At 40.5% G+C, this 23,488-nt stretch overlaps 1 protein-coding gene and 1 pseudogene across 1 annotated transcript; one reads left to right on the forward strand and one right to left on the reverse strand.

Annotated features, from left to right (window-relative positions):
* Positions 1–420: 420 nt before the first annotated feature.
* On the forward strand, positions 421–16,966 carry DNAJA2 (DnaJ heat shock protein family (Hsp40) member A2). Its single transcript, XM_025852390.2, has 9 exons — positions 421–618; positions 2,074–2,133; positions 2,646–2,869; positions 5,408–5,488; positions 5,736–5,869; positions 8,131–8,327; positions 14,514–14,658; positions 14,830–14,957; positions 16,163–16,966. Exons 1-9 carry the CDS (start codon positions 541–543, stop codon positions 16,352–16,354), a joined length of 1,239 nt encoding a protein of 412 aa, XP_025708175.1. The 5' UTR covers positions 421–540; the 3' UTR covers positions 16,355–16,966.
* Positions 16,967–22,045: 5,079 nt separating this feature from the next.
* LOC112809063 (ubiquitin-conjugating enzyme E2 L3 pseudogene) lies at positions 22,046–22,527 on the reverse strand (annotated as a pseudogene).
* Between the last annotated feature and the right edge of the window lie 961 nt (positions 22,528–23,488).

The raw sequence follows: 23,488 nt of genomic DNA on the forward strand, positions 1-23,488 counted from the left end.
AAAACACACAAGACAGAGACACAAAGACAGACACACACCCAGGTGCTGTTTTTCATCTTAAACCCCGAGGGAACCAGACGCAGAGGGTCCACCTGCGGCATCTCGGATTCGGAAGACGACCTCTGCGGGGCCTGGTTTTCTCGCCCGCCGGACTCGAAGCTGACCTAGCGGGTGGCCTCTTCATCCCCTCAGCACCCTCCAAAAACGCCTTTCGCAGAGAGCCGAATTCTTGGAAAGCGCGGGTTACAGTTCTCTCAGTTTCTATGCTGGACCCCGCCCCGGTGACTGGACCCTGAGGAGAAGCGAACCTTCCGCCGGGTCCTTCACCACCACGACCCCCAATGGCCGGGGCCGAGGGCTCAGGGGCGGACTCCGCGCAGCGACGTCACGGCGCGCCGTGCGCCGGGTCAAAGTTCAGCCCCGCCCCTCTTCCCCCTCGCTGTCTTCCTCGGCCTGCGCTGCCGCCGACGCCGCTGTGGGCCTGGCTGCGCTCCGTCCGCTCCGTCGCCTTCTTCCCTAAGCGCTGCCAGGCCGGCCGCCATGGCAAACGTGGCCGACACCAAGCTATACGACATCCTGGGCGTCCCGCCCGGCGCCAGCGAGAACGAGCTGAAGAAGGTAGTGGGGAGCGGGATGGCCGGGCAGGGTGTGAGGGGCGCGGGCCTGCTCGGCTGAAGCGGCCAGGCCGCGCTACGGGGCTGCCCACGAGCCGGAGCCGGACGTGGCGGGTTCAGGCTGGGGGGCGGCGGCGTCAGCGAGACCGGCCTCGGCTGACCTTGGGCCGTCGGCCCCGCCTGCCCGCAAATGCAGCAAATAAAACCCACCCCTGCGCAAACACGACGAGAACGCTTCCTTCCTCCCTCCCCCGGCGGGCGCCGGAGGCCGGGCGCTCCCGCGAGGCTGCAGCCTGCGCGGCCCTCCCCGCGCGGAGGTCATCACCCTGGAAAAACAGGTTGGACAGAGGCGCGCAGCGCATCCCGGCTTCGGGGGAGAAGTTGTCCACGCCGCGGTCGTCGGTTTCGGAGCCGAGTCCGGGCTGGGTCTGGGGCCTGGTGGGAGGGTTGAGGCCGCCCCCGCCGGCGTCTCCGGGCAGTTGGGGATGTTTCCTGGGTGCCGCAGCCGCAGGAGCACCTCCCACTCTTCCTCCTTCGCCCGCCGCCCCGTGGGTCTCTGTTTGGGTGTATTGTTCTGTGGGCAGGTAACCTAGATGTTTCTGTACTCGGTTCAGGAATAAGCGGTGGTTACCAGCCAAACACCTGAGTGTACACTAAAAATAAATATAAGGTCTTATTGCTGTCTGCAATGCTGCGAATCTTTGATCTCAGGATTTCAGAGCACTTGCGGCATTTGAGCCCTACTCGGTCTTCACCGAGCTTAGAGTATCCAAATTTGTAAGCTGAGAAAAAATGAGACTGCTCCTTAGGCATCGGGACGGGTAGAGTTGAGAGTAAAATGGACTTCCTGTTACCTTACCGGAAATGCTAGTCTGTATTATATAATTCATGTGTCTGTGAATAAAGACTTAAGTGTTGTATATTCTAGCCACCTAAATGTATGCAACTTCAGGAAGACTGAAGTTACTCCAGTTAATTAATACCCTAATTAATCCGCCATATGAAAAAATAAAAGGAGCTTCTCTTGATGTTTCAATTAGAGGGAAGGCAGGAGCCATCCTCCCTGAGCAGAGGTTCTTACCTTAGCTTAATTTTTAGTTAAAATGTTTCGCAGTTTTAACAAACTTAACGATCATTTCTTTAGCGTTCATTAGAGTCTTCTTGGTCTGGTTACTGGCCATCAAAGACATTTGACAATAGTGAAAATATGAAATTTCAATATTTTGTTTTTCGTTAGTGAGTAAACAGTATTGAGGTGGATAAATTAGTAAACAATATTGAGATATTTTCTCAGCCTAACGAATCCAGTTTGTCAGTCTCAGTGAATAAAAGATGTTTTTGGAAGGTTGTGATTTTAAAACATTGCTTCTCAGAAAAATGGATATTTAGTACTCATAAATCTTTAAATCAGATTTTGTATGTAACCTTTTTTTTATTTTAATTTTCTTTTTTATTGAAGGCATACAGAAAGTTAGCCAAGGAATACCATCCTGATAAGAATCCAAATGCTGGTGACAAAGTAAGTTATTTGAGACTTTTCCCCATGAGGTTTCAGTTTTAAATTGCCCTGCTTGAAAAAAGGAATGTTGTCAAGAAAAGTCCCATCTCTTACCATAGAGCCAAATTTTTACATGAAGAGTGTTTTGGTTTTCTAATGGGAATGCTAACATTCCTGGCAGTGGTAGGTGGGAGATAGGACCAGAATCAAACCAAAGGTAATTTATAGCTTTTGTTAGAATAATTGGATTCCAGATTCCTGTGGCCTTTGCCCCACTCCTCTACTTGAAAATCCAGTTGTGGGCGCCTGGGTGGCTCTGTTGGTTAAGCGAGTGTCTTCAGCTCAGGTCATGATCCTGGAGTCCCTGGATCGAGTCCCGCATCGGGCTCCCTGCTGGGCTGGAGTCTGCTTCTCCCTCTGACCCTCCCCCCTCTCATGTGCTCTCTCTCTCTTTCATTCTAAAAAAATAAGTGATTGAGATTTAAAAAAAAAAAATCCAGTTGTTTTCCTTGTTACTTTTTTTTCTTTTATAGTTCAAAGAAATCAGTTTTGCATATGAAGTACTGTCAAATCCTGAGAAGCGTGAATTATATGACAGATATGGAGAACAAGGTCTTCGGGAAGGTAGCGGTGGAGGTGGTGGCATGGATGATATTTTCTCTCACATTTTTGGTGGGGGATTGTTCGGCTTCATGGGCAATCAGAGTAGAAGTCGAAATGGCAGAAGAAGAGGAGAAGACATGATGCATCCACTTAAGTGAATATCTTTTTTTCTTTTTTAAAAAAATATTAAGTACTATTTTTTCAAGTAATAATGCTTAATAAAGATACCAAAAAATCCTGTTGTCAGAAAAAAAATCTTCCATTTCCTTACTGTCCTCATTGGGTGACTAAATTAAATTTGATAACCTGGGTGTTTGTATTTTGCTATAGATCTTAAAGGATGTTTGATATTTCTACAGAGGAGGCAGATGGTTTTGTTATATTGGTCTGAAGCCACTTGTTACTATGTGATTTAAAACTACAATTATGAAGATTATTTTCTTTTTAAGTATTTAAATTTTCCAAGTTACTTTTTATTTAAAAACTTAACACAGTGAGTGACTCTGACTAGTTTGTTTACATGTTACAGTCACTCATTACTTGATCCTCCATGTGAACTCTCCTAAATTGGTTTCCATGGAGCTTGCTGGCTTCTAGCCTAACATTAAACTGCCAACATATGAATGGTGTCTGACCTTGGTCTTAGACTGTGAGCCCATGAGCCCTCTACAATATGAAAATTGCTATTTTATTTTGCAAGGTTTGTGAGGTCTTTTATCCTCTTTTCATGAACCAATAATGGTTTTACTAGCAAACGCCATGGACTTTCAAGTGTTTATTTAAAATATTTCATATTACCTAGTTTATATGTTTGAGTAGATTAGAGGAAGTGTAAACTTCTGCATTGTTTGGATCTCATTCTTAAATTTGTATTTTAAAAGAATTTATCCTCAAATTATCATTTGGATGTTATTCCAAGTGTAATAGTTGTACAGTGTGATTAGTTCTTTTTTCTTTGATACAAAAGTGACTTAAGAAGTAAATAAGATCAAAAAAAAAAAGAAGTAAATAAGATCAAGAAAGTACTTGCTGTATTTTAATAAATTCTTAATACTTTAAAATTTTTTTCATTGTATACGGTAAATGCTGTTTTCTTTTAACATTATTTAAAATTTACCTATTATAAAATTGCATTTTGGGTGTCTTTATAATATTCAATTCCATGATTTATTCAAGCATTCACCTTTTCTAGAGGATGTTGCCAATTTTTTTCTGTAATAAGTAGCTGCTTTGAGTATCTTTATATACAGCTTTGTCTTTTCTTGGCAGAGATTCCCAGGCAGGCATCAGTGTTTTGAGGCTGATAAGTACAACTAAATTGCCTTGTAAAGGATTGTGCCAGTTTAGCATCATTGGTGGAGAGTGCCAGCTTGGCCAGACCATTACCCACATTGGCCATGTTTGTTGAAGTGTGTGTTTTTCTGGCTTCTTAGGTAGTGGTTTTGCATACTAAGTGTAATTTAATATGTAAGGAGGAAAAGATCTACCTCTTTGTTTTCTGTATATGATTTGGTTAAAGATTGTTATGAGTATAAAAGACAGATGCAGCCAGTTGCTTTTGTCTGATTAAGCTGTAGCTATGTTATTATTTGAAAGTGTTGCTAAAGTTTTGTCCATCAGTGTTTTATTCTTATACTGCCTGGAACGTATAAATTTAAGTTTGAAATAATGATTTGGGGAAAGTTTGAATACCACAAAATAAATAGTATAGGTGTTTTGCAAAATACTTTTAACAATTGTTCCTCTATTTTAAAGTAAATCTTCACTGCTAAAGGAGTTTTAAAAACACAGTGAGAAGGGTAAAACCGCATTAAAAGCATTGCTTTCAGATCCTAAATGAATAGTATTTTTGAGACTTGATATACATAGATTTTTTTGAGGTTAGTTTGGAAATGAATGGTCCTGTAATTCAAATATGCTATATAAAAGCGAATTGGGTTTTATCAGGCATTTTTAATAGGCTTTTAAACTGTCTTTTTTTTTTTTTGATCATAGACCCCTTTGGAAATTTGGGAAAAGTTCAAATATATAGTTTTGATTATAAGTCAGTGGGTCCTTAAGACCTATTAAACTTCTAGGCTCCCTGTTGAAAACCTTTCCCTCCTCTCTGTCACACTGCTGATAAGGTTACTTTTGTTTTGTTTTTGAGACATACGCTATCTAAGTTGCATAGAACTCCCATAAGTTGTAATATAACTTTGTCACCTTTCTAAAAATTGTCCTTGGGGGGAGCAAAGCCTTTAGAAGAGCATGGACTCTGGAACCAAGCTGCCTATGTGATCAAGTAAGGCAAGTTAACCTCTCTGTTGAGTTTTGTCTTGTAAAATGAGGATAATAATTGTACCTCATTCAGAGGATTGGATTAGATGGAGGGCCCTCCTGCCTGAGGCCAGAAGAAGGTTGTGGTGCTTGAGTTTGTTCAGTTATCAGCTCTGTCAGAATATGTAGCATAACAAATTGTTAGCCTGATCTTATAGGTTGTGGCTTTGAGCACCATAGATACTGTCCATAATCATAAAAGTCTTCTGCTAATTTGAGCCACAAAATAAAACTTCAATCAGTTGACTTAATGTAAGATGATTTTGAATTCTTTAAAAGGTTATAGTGGAATTTGCTGTATCAGCGGTCATTTATATTTTGTATTTAGGAGAACTTGGCAAAATTTGATTGGACCTAATTCTTTTCTCCCCAGAGTGTCTTTAGAAGATCTGTATAATGGCAAGACAACCAAACTACAACTTAGCAAGAATGTACTCTGTAGTGCATGCAGTGGGTAAGTGTGTGTTCAGGTTTATGAAATAAATTTCCATCTGTTCTTTCAGTGGCACATTTAGTCTATACCAGGTAAAAATTGTTCATGATTTAAACTACCCAACACAGAACATTTTCTGATACATTTGAAAGTTTAAATACTAGTCATTGGGGGTTGAAGATGAAGGTGAAAAGCACATTTCCTGTTTGTCATGGCCAATGGAATGGTCCTTGGGCAAAAATCTAATTTATATATTTGCTTGCTTTAGCCAAGGTGGAAAGTCTGGAGCTGTTCAGAAGTGTAGTGCTTGTCGGGGTCGAGGTGTACGCATCATGATCAGACAGCTGGCTCCAGGAATGGTACAACAGATGCAGTCTGTGTGTTCTGACTGTAATGGAGAAGGTATGCATGCCAGTACTTCTCTGCTTTTATGTTGAAATGGATTGGAAATGCAAGAATTGGAGAGGCGTATTCATCTTATTAAAGAAAAAATACAGGGTTCTAAAAGAAGAATGTGAAAATAGTTACTCTATTATGCATAGGCCCAGTGAACACAGTAAATTTGTATTATGTTCAGTGAAATGTTAGTCTTTAGTTCTGAAAGGATGGGCAAAGTCGTTGTCCCTTTATATTTTTAAAGGTTATATTTGATAAAGAGGGAGACAGCAAATTGTTTAGTTATCATTCTGATAAGTGGAGGATTTTACTGTAAGCTTTAGCTAGCTTTTAAGGATAGATAAGGGGAATTGAAGCTCTTCTCACAGAAGTAAATACTTTAGGTTTTGAATTGAAATACTTAGGCTCAGAGTGATTTCTGAAACTACTACCTCTGTCTTTGTAGTGCTTTTTAGCCATAGACAGTATATAACCAAATGGGCATGAGTGACTTCCAGTTAAACATTTCTTAGAAAAACAAGGGCGGCATACCCAATTTGGCCTGTGGGTTTTAGTTTACCAGACCCTGTTCTAGAGCAGTGCCATCTAGTAAAATTTTTCTACAATGATGGAAATGTTCTATATATGCAATGTCAAGTACGGTCACCACTGGCCACCTGTGACTATTCAGTACATGAAATGTAGCTAGGGTGACTGAGGAACTGAATTTTTAATTTTAATTAATTTAAACTTTAAATAGTCACAGATGGCTGGTGGCTACCATATTGGACAGCACAGTTCTAGAGCATCTTTTTCCAAATTACTCCAGGAAGTGGTGAAATAATGGAGAAACTGCGTATTATATTCCCCTCCTGGAAGGTCTCAGTGCACTTTACCTTATTAAAGCCTCTTAACAGTTCCTGCTATCAAGAAACCAAAGATTACTGAAATCTTTACCCATGTGCCATTCCATGATGAGGAACTGGTGTTATGCAGAACATACTTTTTGAAAGAAGTGTTCTAGAAATAGTCCCTGAAGTCATTAATAATACATGTTACCTAAGCATTAAAGTGTGCCAATAATCAGCCAGTAGAAATCAATGCTATTTTTTCACATGTAGAGCTTCAGTTTTACTTTATTATAACACTAATTAAATGTTTCAGAAGAACACATAGAAAAGAAGTTGTGTTGTCCTAAACGTGGTATGGGGGTACTCAGTGTCAGCTAAAATTTAGCCATTTCTTAATTGGTTTTGGAAACTTCTCAGTGATAGCGTACCTAAATAAAAGGAAGATCCGTAATAGGACATCTGAGCAGGGGTTAGTCTAGGAAATAAATAAAATCTCCTACCAACTATACAATGTAATAATGAGCCATAAAAGATATTTAAGTTTTTATTTGGGTTGTCTCTGTCAGCAGAGTTAAACTTACGTGAAACTAAGCCTGAAAACAAAAAGGAGGTAGCATTTGTAGAAGCTTCAGCATTTGCCCACCCATTTTTTTTCCTTGAACCTTAGGCTTTGTTTTAACTTTAGGAAATAGAGTCAGGAGCCAAGAGAGTATTGTTTAAGATACATTACATTTCTCATACATTTCTTCTCTGAAATAGAGGGAACCAGGTAGCTGGGTCCTTCAGGTAACCTGTAGTAAGATGTGAGTTTCTGTTATTAAGAATGATAATTTAAACAAAACTTTAGGGGCACCTGGGTGGCTCAGATTGTTAAGTGTCTGCCTTCAGCTCAGGTCATGATCCCAGGGTCCTGGGATTGAGCCCCACGTCGGGCTCCTGGCTCAGTGGGGAGCCTGCTTTTCCCTCTGCCTCTCCCCCTGCTCGTGCTCTCTCTCTCCCTGTGTCTCAAATGAATAAATAAAATCTTTAAAAAAATATATAAAATAAAAATAAATAAAACTTTAGCAATTAAATGCAGAACATTTAATGAATAAAAACATTTTTAATTTTTATTGTTATGTTAATCACCATATATTACATCATTAGTTTTTTTTTTTACATCATTAGTTTTTGATGTAGTGTTCCATGATTCATTGTTTGTGCATAACACCCAGTGCTCCATGCAGAATGTGCCCTCTTTAATACCCATCACCAGGCTAACCCATCCCCCTACATTTCTCCCCTCTAGAACCCTCAGTTTGTTTTTCAGAGTCTATCGTCTTTCATGGTTCGTCTCCCCGTCCGACTTACTCCCCTTGAATAAAAACATTATTAAGACGTATCTTGAGAGTGCAATGTAGTACTCTTGCTGGAAGTTTTAATGTTCTCTCTTTCTAGGAGAGGTAATTAATGAAAAGGACCGCTGTAAAAAATGTGAGGGGAAGAAGGTGATTAAAGAAGTCAAGATTCTTGAAGTCCACGTAGACAAAGGCATGAAACATGGACAGAGAATTACATTCACTGGGGAAGCAGATCAGGCCCCAGGAGTGGAACCAGGAGACATTGTTCTTTTGCTACAAGAGAAGGAACATGAGGTAATTTCCTTTTTGTTTGTTTGATTTTTGTTTTATTCAGAAATGGGTCTTATGGTCAAGATACAGGTTAGATCTTTTTGGGTTCTCTGGAACAACATTGAACATAAATAAAGTTAAGTGGTTGGGCTGAGTTTATAAGAACTGACTTGCTTAGTAGACCAACAAGGCAGGTGCTTTCAGAAGCACTGAAAAGGAGTCAGTTTTGGTTCCAGCTCAGCCATTGATTAGCACTATAATCTTAAGTAATCCTGTTGTGGTTGTACCCCAGTTTCCTTGTATGAAAATAAGGGCATTGGGGCGCTTGGGTGACATTAAGCATCTGCCTTCAGCTCAGGTCATGATCCCAGGGTCCTGGGATCGAGCCCCACATCGGGCTCCCTGCTCAGCGGGAAGTCTGCTTCTCCCTCTCCCATTCCCCGTGCTTGTGTTCCCTCTCTCACTCTCTCTCTCTCTCTCTAATAAATCTTAAAAAAAAAAAAAGGGGGGGGGCATTGGACCAGATTATCTAAGGCAGCTTATTTTTCATTGTGAAACTCCTTTGATAGAGGATGAGATAGGGCTTCAGTCTTCAGTGCTGCTCTCTTGATTAGTTTTTACATATTGTGTTAACCATGTGAGCTTTTCTTAAAAGGTTCTGCAGTTTAAGAAAAATTATTTTGGGGGCACCTGGGTGACTCAGTTGGTTAAGCATCTGCCTTGCACTCAGGTCATGATCTTGGGGTCCTGGGATCGAGCCCGAATCAGCCTTCCTGCTCAGTTGAGAGTCTGCTTCTCCCTCTCCCTCTGCCCCTGCTTGTGCTCGAACGGGCATGTTCTCTCTCTCAAATAAATAAAATCTTAAAAAAAATAATCTGGGTATATATTGTATGTGTACAAGGCATAATTAACTGGTCCAACGATCTGATCTAGTGTATGTTATTTTGATTATACCATTGCACGTGTTTTTTTAAGATTTTACTTATTTGACCGAGCAAGAGAGCACAAGCAGGGGGAGCAGCAAAGGGAGAGGGAGAAGCAGGTTCCCTGCTGAGTAGGGAGCCTGATGCGGGACTCGATCTCAGGATCCTGGGATCGTGACCTGAGCCGGAGGCAGACAGTTTACCGAATGAGCCACTCAGGTGCCCCCACACATGTATTTTTTAATGTGCTATAGAGTATACTGTGGGCCTTTATTCTTGAAGACTGGAGCTATTCAGGAAACCTCTTTAGTAATCACCCAGATTCTGACTTTTGACAGGGTTCTGGCATTGTACTTGACCACATTGACTTGAGTTTCTCTGAAGATCCTTATATCACAAGTCAACCACCTTTTTAGTTTCTACTAAAATTTTCTCTTTTGATGGTGATTTCTACAAATGAAGTAAATTTTGAAAATCACTTAAAGAATCTGATAGAGTAAAGCCATATTGAGATGTAGATTCTGGGAATTAGATTGGTTAGATTAATTCTCTAACTAGATTGTGGCTTGCTCTCCTATACTAACCTTTCTCAGGATAAATTTCTTACCTTAGCAAAGCTATAAATTACTATATAACATATCTAGGCTCTTTGTGGATATTGCCAAACCTACAAAGAGCAAGGGCTTCTTGGCTTGCTAAAAAATAGTAATTCCTAGAATTCTGCCTTAGGGTCTTATAGGTTGAAATATTTGTAACTCTTTTGTTTTCCCCCAAAGATTAATTTATTTATTTGAGAAAGAGAGGTGGGGGAGGGGCAGAGGGAGAGAGAATCTGAAGCGGACTCCACACTCAGTGCAGAGCCCAACATGGAGCTTGATCTCACAATCAGGACCTGAGCCGAAAGCAAGAGTCTGGACACTCAACTGACTGAGCCGTCCAGGAGCCCGGAAAAGAGCTGTAACTCTTTTAAAAGAGTCTCTGTTAACTGGCATTGTAGCCATTTCTTCATTTGTTCAATCATGCCTTTCATGCACAACACCATGTAACAAGGCAGAAAGGCAGAAAGATAGCCAGGTAATTGAGATGTTTATAATATGCTTGGGTATAAACTGTATTGTAAGATGGTACAGACAACATGTGGATATTTTCATTGATCTATCATTGGAATAGTTTGAGGACAGTTACCAAATCATGTGTAGCATGCAGCAGCAGGAGGGTAATGGAGAAGTTAAGTAATGTTTATTTGGAGGAGAGTTTTTGGTATGTCAGACTGGTGGTGAAACCTTTTTTTATCCTACATTCAGTCTTTAGTGTTGCTACATAATTAAGTTAGGATTTTTAAAACACAGATTACTGGATTTGGAGACAAGGATTTAAGTTCTGACTCCCCATTTACTACTAGCTTTGGGCTCCATGGGCTTGGCTTGGTTTTCTAAATACAAAGGTAGTCCTCCCTCAAGGATATTGTAGAATCAGATGAGATCATGAATAAACTGCTTTTCTTTCTTGGGGCTGTGGGGAGGCATTTGGAAGAAGGTCACCTCTTAAAATTGTTGGAGGTGGTGGAATTGCATGGAATTTCCAACAGACAGCAGATGTAACTGTCTAAAGTAGAAAATTGAGATGTTAGAGGTTAGAGTGGAAGTTCAGCTGGTGAGAGGTCAAAGGATGTTACTTCATGGTTTTACTATATGACCAGTAAAGTAAATTGGAGCCTGAGATTTAGGCGTTTGTTTAATTAATACCACTGAAAATATTAACCTTTTTTTTTTTAAGGATTTATTTATTTCAGAGTGGGGAGGGAGGGCGAGAGAATCTCTGCAAGCAAATTCCTTGGTGAGCGCAGAGCCAGGATGCGGGCCAATGCCATGACTCTGGGATCATGACCTGACCTTAGCCAAAATCGAAACCAAGAGTTGGACACTCCACCGACTGAGCCACCCAGGCACCCTGAAAATGTTAACCTTCTAAGAAAATTTGGCTAGTCTCAACTAGTTCATGAAAAAACTTGTAGTTATTTTGTTTGGGGCTTTTTTTTTTACTCCCAACATTTGTGCTGAAGGAATTGTCAGGCCATGAGATTAGGGTGGGTGCTATAGCTGAAACATATAAATCTCTCTCTCTTTTTTTAAATATTTATTTATTTGACAGAGAGAGACAGCGAGAGAGGGAACACAAGCAGGGGGAGTGGGAGAGAGAAATAGGCTCCCCGCCGAGCAGGGAGCCTGATACGGGACTTGATCCCAAGACCCTGGGATCATGACCTGAGCTGAAGGCAGGCATTTATCGACTGAGCCACCCAGGCTCCCCACATATAAATCTTCTGATAAAAAAACATTTTGATTTTGAGAGTGCTTTATATCATGTGTATTCATTTTTCAGTACAGGTGTATGTCTGTTTTGGTGATAATGGCTACAATTGTGCATTTGCACAGCAAAGAACCACAGTATCTGGGGATGTTAGTCACTTCTCTGTGTTCTGTACTTTGTTTTCCAGAAATTATTGCCACTTTAAATCTTTTACTGTCTGGTCTTGGTAGTCCCTCCTCATTAACCTGTTTTTTCAAAAATTCCCTGAATGTCCTTGTTTATTCTCTGTTCAAACTTTAGCATCAAATTTTCTAGCCTACTCACCCCTCCACCAGTTCCCTGCCCCCCAAAACAACCCTGATATCTTCAGTTGGAATCACTTTAAGTTGAGCTTCCTTCCAAGAACATGATGCCTCTTGTTCCCTACTTCTGATGTAGCTTTTTTTTTTTTTTAAAGATTTTATTTATTTATTCATGAAAGACAGAGAGAGAGAGAGAGAGAGAGGCAGAGGGAGAAGCAGGCTCCCAAGGAGCAGGGAGCCCGATGCGGGACTTGATCCCAGGACCCTGGGATCATGACCTGAGCCGAAGGCAGACGCCCAACCATCTGAGCCACCCAGGCGCCCCTGATGTAGCTTTAACCAAAGGATATCTGGTTATACATGGTTCTTGGAACAATAATGTTATAAGATGTTCACAAACACTAGCATTTTAGAGTTACAAAAACATTTAGGGCGCCTGGGTGGCTCAGATGGTTAAGCGTCTGCCTTCAGCTCAGGTCATGATCCCAGGGTCCTGGGATCGAGTCCCGCATCGGGTTCCCTGCTCCTCGGGAGCCTGCTTCTCCATCTGCCTTTCTCTCTCTCTCTCTGTCTCTCATGAAAAAATAAATAAAATCTTAAAAAAAAAAAATAATTAGAGAAACATTAAAAAAAAAAACATTTAAACATCCTGTGTTAAAGAATCCTTATTGAATTTAATTTTTCCACCCACTGTGAGAAACACTTGAGTAAATGCACATAGGTAATATATATTCTGTGGTTCCCAACTTCAGCATACATTAGAATCACCTGGTATGAAAACTACAGATTGCCGGGCCCCACCTCCATGGTTTCTTATGAGTAGGTATGGGCTGTGGCCCAAGAACGTGCATTCCTAACAAGTTTCCTGGTGCTGCTGAGGCTGCTGGTCCAGGACCATATCAAGATAATGGTTTGAGATTAACTTTCCTTCATGGGTAAATTTAGGAGGATAATTTGGGAAAAGAGGGTATCTTTCAGATTTTCACTTTTCCCTAACTGGCCAGGATTATTCTTTCCTCTTTTTTTATTCTTTTTTTTTTTTTTAAGATTTTATTTATTTAATAGAGAGAGAGACAGCGAGAGAGGGAACACAAGCAGGGGGAGTGGGAGAGGGAGAAACAGGCTTCCTGCTGAGCAGGGAGCCCGATGCGGGGCTCGATCCCAGGACCCTGGGATCATGACCTGAGCCGAAGGCAGACGCTTAACAGACTGAGCCACTCAGGCACCCCGTCTTTTTTTATTCTTTTTTATTTAAATTCAATTTAGTTAACTTACACTGTATTATTAGTTTCAGGGGTAGAAATCAGTGATTCATCAGTTGCTTTTTTTTTTTAAGATTTTATTTAGACAGACACAGCATGAGAGGGAACACAAGCAGGGGGAATGGGAGAGGGAGAAGCAGGCTTCCTGCGGAGCAGGGAGCCCAATGCGGGGCTCGATCCCAGGACTCTGGGACCATGACCTCAGCCGAAGGCAGACACTTAACGACTGAGCCACCCATGCGCCCCTCATCAGTTGCATATAGCACCCGCTGCTCATTACATCAACTGCTCTCCTTAATGCCCATCACCCAATTATCCCATCTCCCCTCCAGCAGTCTTCTTCCCTTTTGTTGAGTCTCTTACGGTTTGCCTCCCTCTCTGTTTTTGTCTTATATTTCCTTCCCTTCCCCTATGTTCATCTGTTTTGTTCTTTGGAGGAGAGACTATTTTGTATTGAAAAAAATCTAGGTGACCTTTCATTGGAATTTTGTTTCATCTTAAATTTCAAAAGCTAAGTATAGATATTTGTAAATTCTAATAAGCAAAAGTTATAAGTCAGGTATGTGTGAAATTGGTTGTATTTTTCCTACACGTTGAAAGCTCAGAAATATACTTGATGTTTATTGAATAATCTTTGCATTACCTAAGCCATAGACTAATACTGTAATTAGTCACTGTTGGCACTGCTGTTTGATTTATATTCATCTAAGCAAATTTTGAATTTTAGGTGAGGTAATACTTGTACATGTGTAAAGCATGATATTGAGCCCATTTATGTTGAACTTGGGCTCTCCCCTTCCCCTGTTACAGTCATGTCTGGGGAGCACTTCCAAGATGAACCTCTTCTACAGAATCCTGCTGGACTGTCCACCTTTTTTTGCACAGAGGCAGGGTCAGGAAATGAGCCACAATTGCAGAATATCCCTGGTTCTTTTTTTTTGGAGCCTCAGCTATGCTTCATTAGAGCCAGTTTTCTCAATTCCAGTGCTTTCCTTTTCTTTCTTTCTTTCTTTTTTTTTTAAGATTTTATTTAATTATTTGACAGAGAGAGAGCACGCACCAGCAGGGGGAAGGGCAGAAGGAGAGGGAGAAGCAGACTCCCCACTGAGCAGGGAGCCCAATTCAGGGCTTGATCCCAGGACTCTGGGATCAGGACCTGAGCCGAAGGCAGATGCTTAACCAGCTGAGCCACCCAGGTGCCCCTCCAATGCTTTTCTGATAGATGTTTCTAGCATATTACATGAGAATAGCTAGGTTTCTTTATATAAATTTAGGGAATTAGGGATGATGACAGTTTGACTTTTACAATGAATGGTAGAATTAAGGTTTTGAAATCATTTCAAGGAACACAGCACAACAGGGTATGGCTTCTTTTTTTTTTTTTTTAATGTGTTTTGTGTGCTTTATTTGTAGGTGTTCCAGAGAGATGGGAATGACTTGCACATGACATATAAGATAGGACTTGTTGAAGCTCTATGTGGATTTCAGTTCACATTTAAGCACCTTGATGGACGTCAGATTGTGGTGAAATACCCCCCCGGAAAAGTAATTGAACCAGGTAAATCTTGATTTTTGTCTAATCCAGGATTCCATGTGGTTTTGTTTTTGTTTTGTTATGTTTTTCAGTTTATAATTTTTTTATAGTAGGTGACCTCTCAAAAGAATTACTGAGCACCTTTCTTCTTGGGTAAAATTCTGATAGTTTCCTTTTTACTTACTCAAATAATAGGATGTGTCCGTGTAGTTCGAGGGGAAGGAATGCCACAGTATCGTAATCCCTTTGAAAAAGGTGATCTCTACATAAAGTTTGATGTGCAGTTTCCTGAAAACAACTGGATCAACCCAGACAAGCTTTCTGTAAGTGTTCTCTCAAATATAAGCAACAAATTACTTAAAGTTTAACAATGAGGTGTTTGTCACCTTTGATTTGTTTTTGGTGCTAAGATTTTTTAACATTTGAGTGATTGTTGGGCCGTCCTAGTGATTATTAAAAGAAAAGCTTGGTGTGCTTGTGTGGCTCAGTTGCTTAAGCATCCAACTGTATTTCAAGCCCCATGTCAGGCTTCTCGCTGGATGTGGAACCTGCTTCAGGTTCTCTCTCTCCCTTTCCCCCCACCCACACTCTTTCTCTCTCTCTTAAAAAACAAAACAACTGGAGACAAACCATGGGTGATGATGGACTCTGAAAAACAAACTGAGGGTTCTAGAGGGGAAGGGGGTGGGGGGATGGGTTAGCCTGGTGATGGGTATTAAAGAGGGCACATTCTGCATGGAGCACTGGGTGTTATGAACAAACAATGAATCATGGAACACTACATCAAGAACTAATGATGTAATGTATGGTGATTAACATAACAATAAAAATTAAAAAAAAAAAGAAACACCAAGTGAAGGGGAACTGTATAGGCAGTTTATTTCTCAAACAGTTCAGAAAAAGAAAAAAAATTCCATGTACATGTGACTAAAATATTAACATGGAGATATGATAGGTGTATGGTAATTCTTGTACTATTTTTGCAAATTTTCTGTAAGTGTGAAATAAAACAAGTTAATAGTCAACAACAAAAAAACTAATGTATGGTGATTAACATAACAAAAAATTTAAAGAGAAAAAAACAAAACAACAACAACAAAAACAAATCTTGCTAGTGTAAATGTTGATGGTGCCAAGCAGGCAATAGTAAAGAATTAAAGCAGACTGGATGTAAGTTGGTGGTGGGAGGATTGGGACTCCCTGGACACCAGATCCCTCACCTGAAGAGGCAGCCTCTCAGCTTAGCATTAGTCCTTCCATGCAGGAAGGCATATCTTCTGTAAAATTTTCCAGCGTTTAAATGTTGGCAGCTACTTCTGGTTTTTTGTTTTCTAAGCAGCAGTTGGGTTGTACAAAAGATGTCTGCATATTTGATCTGTGGGTCATTAGTTTGTGATCTCTGGCTTAAAGTGCACTAGATTTATCTATTTTAACTCTCAAAGAAGCATATACCTTGGATTGTATCCAAAGGGAAGTTGAAGATAGCTCACAAACTAACCTTTTTTGTTTTGTTTTGATTTTCATGAAGGAGCTAGAAGATCTTCTGCCATCTAGACCAGAAGTTCCAAACATAATTGGAGACACAGAGGAGGTAGAGCTTCAAGAATTTGATAGCACTCGGGGCTCGGGAGGTGGTCAGAGGCGTGAAGCCTATAACGATAGCTCTGATGAAGAAAGCAGCAGCCATCATGGGCCAGGAGTTCAATGTGCCCATCAGTAAACTCTGCAGACAGATTGCACAGGTGGATTTTCTTTCCACGTTTGCCCGGTTTGCTTTCAGCGATCCAGCTGGAGTGTCTGGTCAGTCCAGATGAACTGATGGACATCTGTTGGTCTATGTGTAACTTTTAAAATTGGTATAGTATCTACAGAGTGTATAATTTAAACTAACCACAAAGCTTTACATCTTCATTTTGACTGTTCTGTAGCAGAATAAAGCACTTGAAAGGAAACAAGACTCCCTTTCACACATGGGTTATAAGTTTCAGTCCTGGTATCTGTGCTTGATTTTTATCAGTTTTGTGTAGATTTTATGTTTCATATTTTAAATCCAAATCCCACATTGTAAAGTTTGTGTACAATTTGTCCTGAAGCTTTGTGTTTGGCTGCACCTGCGTAAGCTGCTACAAATAGAATAAAGAATTTCATAGCCTGTATCTATCATTTAGATGCATGGAAAAATGGGCTTTGCACACAATGGGTTTGGAGCTGACTGGGAACAATGGAAAAAAAAAAACATTAGCTGTGGTTGTAAAGTCCTCCCCCCCTTTTTTTTTACCATCTTGTGAAAGGTTTCTGAAACTCGATAATAAAAAGCAGTTGGTATAAATTATTCTTTGTGTCACATTTTTAGAAGGAAGAACATACTTTGAACTGTAAAATGTATCCTTAAACTGGAGAATGTATCCTTCATTCTGGTTCTTAAGCAGCCCTTAAAAAACCCATTGGCCTGAAGCCTATGCCTCAGGTACGTGCCCATTTTATAGTTTTAAAAGGCAAAAAGAAAGTTTGATATGTTGGTAGAAACAGGCTTTATTGGCTTCAATTGATGCTTTGTACAGTCAAGGACATCAGAGTTATGTAACTCATAAGTTAATGATCCTGAGCGTTGGGGCCAGGTTAATCTAGCCTCTGTATCTCCCCACCAACCACCCCCTTTTAAAAAATAAGGTAACAGCAAATCAATATTAGAACCATGTCTGCATAGAACCTGTTAAAATGCTCTGTTTTCATTAAATGTTAAGTTAAAGATTCTCTGTCTCCATTAAGTTGAATATTTGAGATTGGGGGAAGCAGTGATGACAATGTTTTATAGAAAAGTAAGACTCAGGCTGGTATGAGAAAATCAGGTAAAACTGTGAAGAGGATGTTGTGTCGTTCTTTCCATCTTCTAGTACCTTCTTTTCATTCCCAGAGTAGATATTTTTAGAACACACTTTAATTTTAGGGAAAAGAGACATTAGTTGTACATTTTACATCTGTAAAAGAACAAACGGAAAACGGAAAGCTAAAATTTAAAAATGTATTATGCCATCCCTGAGCCTAAACACAGTACTTGTAGTTTATTTCTAGGTCTACCAGAACCTGAGTGGGGGGTGGGAGGGGGGAGTGGGACGTGTCCTGGCATTAATCAAGGCCTGTGAGGTTTAAATTACTGCCCTGTCCTCTCTACCTCCATTGTACAAAAAATATTTTACAACCAGCCTGGGCAAGATTCAACAGCATAGTAGTTTTGTATCCAAGGTTACGTCCCCATAACCACTTTAAGGGTAAGAAATGCAGTGGCAATATAAAGTTTGTAGCCTTTCCAATAAAGGTTTATAAAACATTAGAGTTGTTCAGTGTAGTCTTTGTCTTAATTCTACCCAGGTTTTTTGGCCATAGCGAAAACCATATGGAAGGAGAATCCAACCTTGTTAAGATCTGTTACTGCCCTCGGTTGTGCTCTGCTTCGTAGAGCTACCTGTATACAGAATAAGCTTGTATAGTATCAGCAGCACAAAGGATCTTTTTACCAACTATTGAAGTAACTCCTATGTCATTAAATCTGCCTTTTAAAAAAAGGTGTACAACTCAGTCATTTCCAGTGTATTTACAGAGTTTTGTAACCATCACCACTAATTCCAGAACATTTTCATCACCCCAGGGAAAAAAAACCCAAATCCATTAGCATTCACTCCCTAGCCCCTAGTACAGTGACTAGTTTCATTTTGTATAAAATGGAGTCATAACATCATGTGGCCTTTAGTAAGCTGTTCATTTAATATGTTTTCAAGGTTTATCCCTGTCATAGTATGGATCAGTACTTCATTTTTATTGTCAAGTAATCTGTTGTGTAGCTAGCAATACCCTGTGTTTGTTTACCCATCCATCAGTTGATGGTCATTTGGGGGTTTTTCCATTTGAATAATGCTGCTATGAACATTCATGTATAAATTTTTGTATGGACATATTTACAATTTTTTTAGATCTATACCAGGAGTGGGTCACATGGTGTTTAATCTTTTGAAAAACTGCCAAACTTTTCCAAAAAGACTGCACCATTTTACAGTCCTTCCAGCAGTGTATGAGATTTCAATATTTCCACTTTAACTGCCAACGTTTGTTAGTACCTGTCATCCTAGTGGGTAATGAAGTGGTTTTTATTTGCATTTCCCCAATGTCTCATGATAGCCACCTTTTCATGTGCTTACTGGCTATTTGTATATCTTTGGAGAAATGTATTCAAATCCTTTGCCACCCCATACTTTATTCAGATTTTCTTATTTTTTATCTTTTTCTGTTCCAGGATATCCTATTATACTTAGTCATACCTGCAAAGGCTCCTCTTTGCTGTGACAGTCCTCAGACTTGTTTGGTTTTGATGACCTACACAATTTTGAGGAATACTGGTCAGCTATTTTGCAGAATGTCCCTTGGTTTTATGTATAAAGTTTCCCACAGTACTAGTTACAGAAATGAATCAGCATAATGTTGAAAAACGTGTCTCCTCTGATCATAACACTTCTGACACTACCTGGAGTTAGTGCAGACCCCACAGGTTAAGGGCTCAGTCCCACAAGACTGCCCTGACTTCAGGTGTCGATCACAAGTCCCAGGTTGTCACCTACGCTTCTAACCAACTGCTCATCAGTGGTACCCACAACCCCCTCCTCAGGTTCGATAACTTGCAAGAATGGCTCACAGAACTCAGGAAAACACTACTTACTAGATTGCCAGTTTATCATAAAGGATGCAACTCAGGAACACCCAAAGGGAGGCGATGCATAGAGCAAGGGATGCGGAGTTTCCATCCCTCTGAGCACATCCCTCTCCCAGCACCTTGATGTGTTCACCAATCTGAAGCTCTTCTGGACCCTGTCCTTTAGGGTTTCTAGGGAGGTTCCATCATTACATAGGCACAACTGATTAAATTCATCAGCCATTTGTGGGTTTTTGGTTTTGTTTCATTAAACTTTCATTTTAATGGGTCTCAAAATTCAGTGACAGATTTTGGTCAAGTTGCTTCCATTAAAAAGTACTGATTTTAAAAACATAACCTAAAACTGACACACACACACACACACACACACACACGCACGCAAAACAAATGGTTCACAAAACATTGTCCTGGTTCTACAATGCATTATTGGCATTAACCTGTCTTTTACTGTTAAATTTAAATGGTGTCATCAAAGCAGCGGACAAGAAGGTAGCTGGAGCTGACAAGGTCGTCAACTATGCCCAGAAAGCTCAGAAGGCTAAATGAGTATTATCCCCCATACCTGCCACCCCAGTCTTAATCAGCGGTGGACAGATGGTTTTAGAACTGTTTGTGTCCTTGACCGTTTGTGATTGAACTTCATCTCAGCCTCTCTTACCTCCCAGAGGTCAGGACCGTGAGGCTGAAAGTTCCAGCCTCTAATCATACAGTTGGTTCCTCTGGTAACCAGCTTCCATCCTTCGAGACTCATCTCATTAGCATAAAATCAGGTATGGTTGAAAGGGTCTTGTTATGAATAAAAAAGACACTCCTCCCACCCCTACCAGGAAATTCCAAGGTTTTTTTTTTTTAAGATTTTATTTATTTATTTGACAGAAAGTGAGAGAGGGAACACAAGCAGGGGGAGTGGGAGAGGGAGAAGCAGACTTCCTGCCGAGCATGGAGCCCAATGTGGGACTCGATGCCAGGACTCTGGGATCATGACCTGAGCCGGAGGCAGACGCTTAATGACTGAGCCACCCAGGCGCCCAAGAAATTCCAAGGGTTTTAAGAGCTCTGTGCTGGGAACCAGGAAAAAAACCAAATGTATATTTCTTATTCTATCACAATATCACAGTGTCATCTCCTGAAACAGCGCAACACACTGCTGCATGTCAAAACTCTGTCAAGGCACAGATATAAAACTTGTTTCTAACAGGCCTACTTGCACGAGTCAGTCTAGTGTTATTTCAGTGAAACACTGAGAAAGCTTGCTCCCACCATCTGCCTACCATTTGCTTAGTTGTTGAATTCCACGATGATACATGTATGGTGATAGTAAAATTGTAAACCCATGCTGACATGGGAAACAAGTTTATCAACTAGTGTACAGTGCTAAGAATAGTTTATTGTTTTTAATTTTTTTTAAAGATTTCATTTATTTGAGAGAGAGAATGAGAGAGAAAGCACATGAGAGGGGAGAGGGTCAGAGGGAGAAGCAGACTCCCTGCTGAGCAGGGAGCCCGATGTGGAACTCGATCCCGGGACTCCAGGATCATGACTTCAGCCGAAGGCAATTGCTTAACCAACTGAGCCACCCAGGCGCCCAAGAATAGTTTCTTTTAATTTTCATTAAAAAATAATGCAGATTTCATTTCCAAAGTGACAGGTTAGTAACCTCATCCCCTTTAGGGAGATTATTAATATGTTGTAATATTATAATGTTAGATTGTGTTGTTTGTTCTGCATTTCATCCTAGGAACCACCCCCACCACTTCTAAATAATGTTTTTAAATCTGCATACATTGAAGGTCACTGTGCTGTGAAGTTCACTGTGTTTTGACAAATGCATTGTCATGTATCTACTATTACAGTGTCATATGGAACAGTTTCACCACGCTAAAAAAGTCCTATTCAACCTCCCTCTCCCCCTCCTGAACCCATGGCAACCTCTTCTCACTGTTTCCCACTTTCCCAGAATTTCATATAATTAGAGTGGTATAGTTAGTATATAGCCTTTTCAGACTGGTTTTCACTTAGCAATATGCATTTAAGATTCATCTATATCTTTTTGTGGCTTGATAACTCATTTCTTTTTTTTTTTTTTTAGATTTTATTTATTTATTTGATGGAGAGAGACACAGCGAGAGAGGGAACACGAGCAGGGGGAGTGGGAAGGGGAGAAGCAGGCTTCCTGCCAAGCAGGGAGCCCGATGTGGGGCTCCATCCCAGGACCCTGAGATCATGACCTGAGCCGAAGGCAGTTGCTTAACCAACTGAGTCACTCAGGTGCCCTTTGATAACTCATTTCTTGTCGTCACTGAGTAAGATTCTATTGTATGGATGTACCACAGTTTATCTTTTTTTTTTTAAGATTTTATTTATTTGAGAGAGAGAACAAGTGGAGGGGAGAGGCAGAGGGTGAAGAACAACATGGGGCACAAAAAAAAACATGGGGCGCAATCCCAGGACCCTGAAATCATGACCCAAGCTGAAGGCAGGCGCTTAACTGACTGAGCCACCCAGGTGCCCCCCCAGTTTATCTTTTATCAAGATCTTTTTTTTTTTTTAACATCTTAAATTTTTAATCCTTTCTTTACAGGTTACCTAGACCGCTTTTGATTAAGAAAACTGTAGAAAGTTAGTAACTGCCACAAGCAAATGCCAGGCAGCTGCACGTGTCAATTTTCCAGAGTCCTGCTTTGCAGGGTCTCTGCTCATACTCGCTGGAATCGGTCACGGCAGAGTTTAGTCCACAGGTCGCTTCTCCCTGTATTTCTTTGTAAACTCTTCAGCATTCTTACAGAATTTTTTACGGTCCTTAGAGTATTCTTCAGCTAGGTCAGCCCAATGTGGGTGCTCGGGCTGGGGGTCATTCACCAGTGCTATGAGGGACTGGATTACTTGGTCAGTTTTGGTTGCTGGCTTCCAGTTTTCAGCACTAATTACTGGCAGACAGACCTGACGCTTTTCATCGATGTTCGGGTGATAGATCTTTGTTTTAAATGTGATCTTCGGTGGTTTGAATGGGTACTCTGCTGGGAAGTTGATTTCGATTCTGAAGGCCCCCTTATCATATGGAGGGTTGTCAGGAACAATAAGCCCTTGCCAAGTCAATAAATTAGCTTCATCAACCCGGATGTTATGGAAGTTTTTCATTCACATTTGCGGATTTCTTCAAGCTCCTTCATCAGCCTCCTGCTGGCCGCCATCTTGGGTTTCTATCAAGATCTTTGATTAGCAAGATTTTTTTTTTTTTGCCATTTCATGGGTTGTCTTCCCTTCCTTGATAGAATCTTTGAAGCACAAAGATTCTTAATTTTCAAGTCCAATTTATCTATTTTTTTTCTTTTGTTACTTGTGCTTTTGGTGTCATATAAAGAATTTTAACTAAAATGTGTAATACTGGGGATGGAACCTTCAGTGTTTATTTTGGTACAGTAGCTGCTTTTTTTGCATATAATAATCATCTGGTTCTGGGGAGTAAGAAGGACATTGTAGATCCTACCTGATAGGAAGCCCACACAAAGTTACTGTTAACAGTTGTTTCAATTAGGTCTTAAGTATTTTGCTGGAAGCACTAATTATACTGACCCATTTTCTTGCCTCTCTTTGACAACCCATTTACTTATGCCACACAGAGTCAGTTAGATCCAGAAACCTAGACTTCCTTTTTTGGCTTGCTACTTTGCAAGTCTTATGTTCTTTCAGTTTCAAGTAAACACACTTTATATTAATATAAATAGCTGGAGTTTGATTATAAAGAGATGCATGTGATCTAATAATTACTCCAAAAGTCTTGTGATTAATTCATTCCCTGTTGCAAGGGATTTGATAAAATTCTGAAACCCACATAGTCTGGTGCAGACTTCTAGAGAATGTTGTTAGTATAATTCCCGTTTGTTTTTAATTTCTGAAAGTTCAGTTAAATCTCTGGTCAAAGTGAACCAATTGCCAGGACCACCATAAGTCAGGCTAAAGAAAAGGACCTGAGGGGTGCCTGGGTGGCCCTCTGACCCTCCCCCCTCTCATGTGCTCTCTCTCATTCTCTCTCTCTCTCAAATAAATGGATAAAATCTAAAAAGAAAGAGAGAGAGAGAGTAGATCCTAAGACTTCTCATCACAAAGAAAAAAAAAGTTAAAAAGAAAAGAACCTGAGGAAGCTCTTTAGCA

This window comes from Callorhinus ursinus, unplaced genomic scaffold (assembly GCF_003265705.2).
Source record: "Callorhinus ursinus isolate GAN/ISIS: 27379988/994484 unplaced genomic scaffold, GSC_fseal_2.0 scaffold56, whole genome shotgun sequence".
NCBI classification, from domain to species: domain Eukaryota; kingdom Metazoa; phylum Chordata; class Mammalia; order Carnivora; family Otariidae; genus Callorhinus; species Callorhinus ursinus.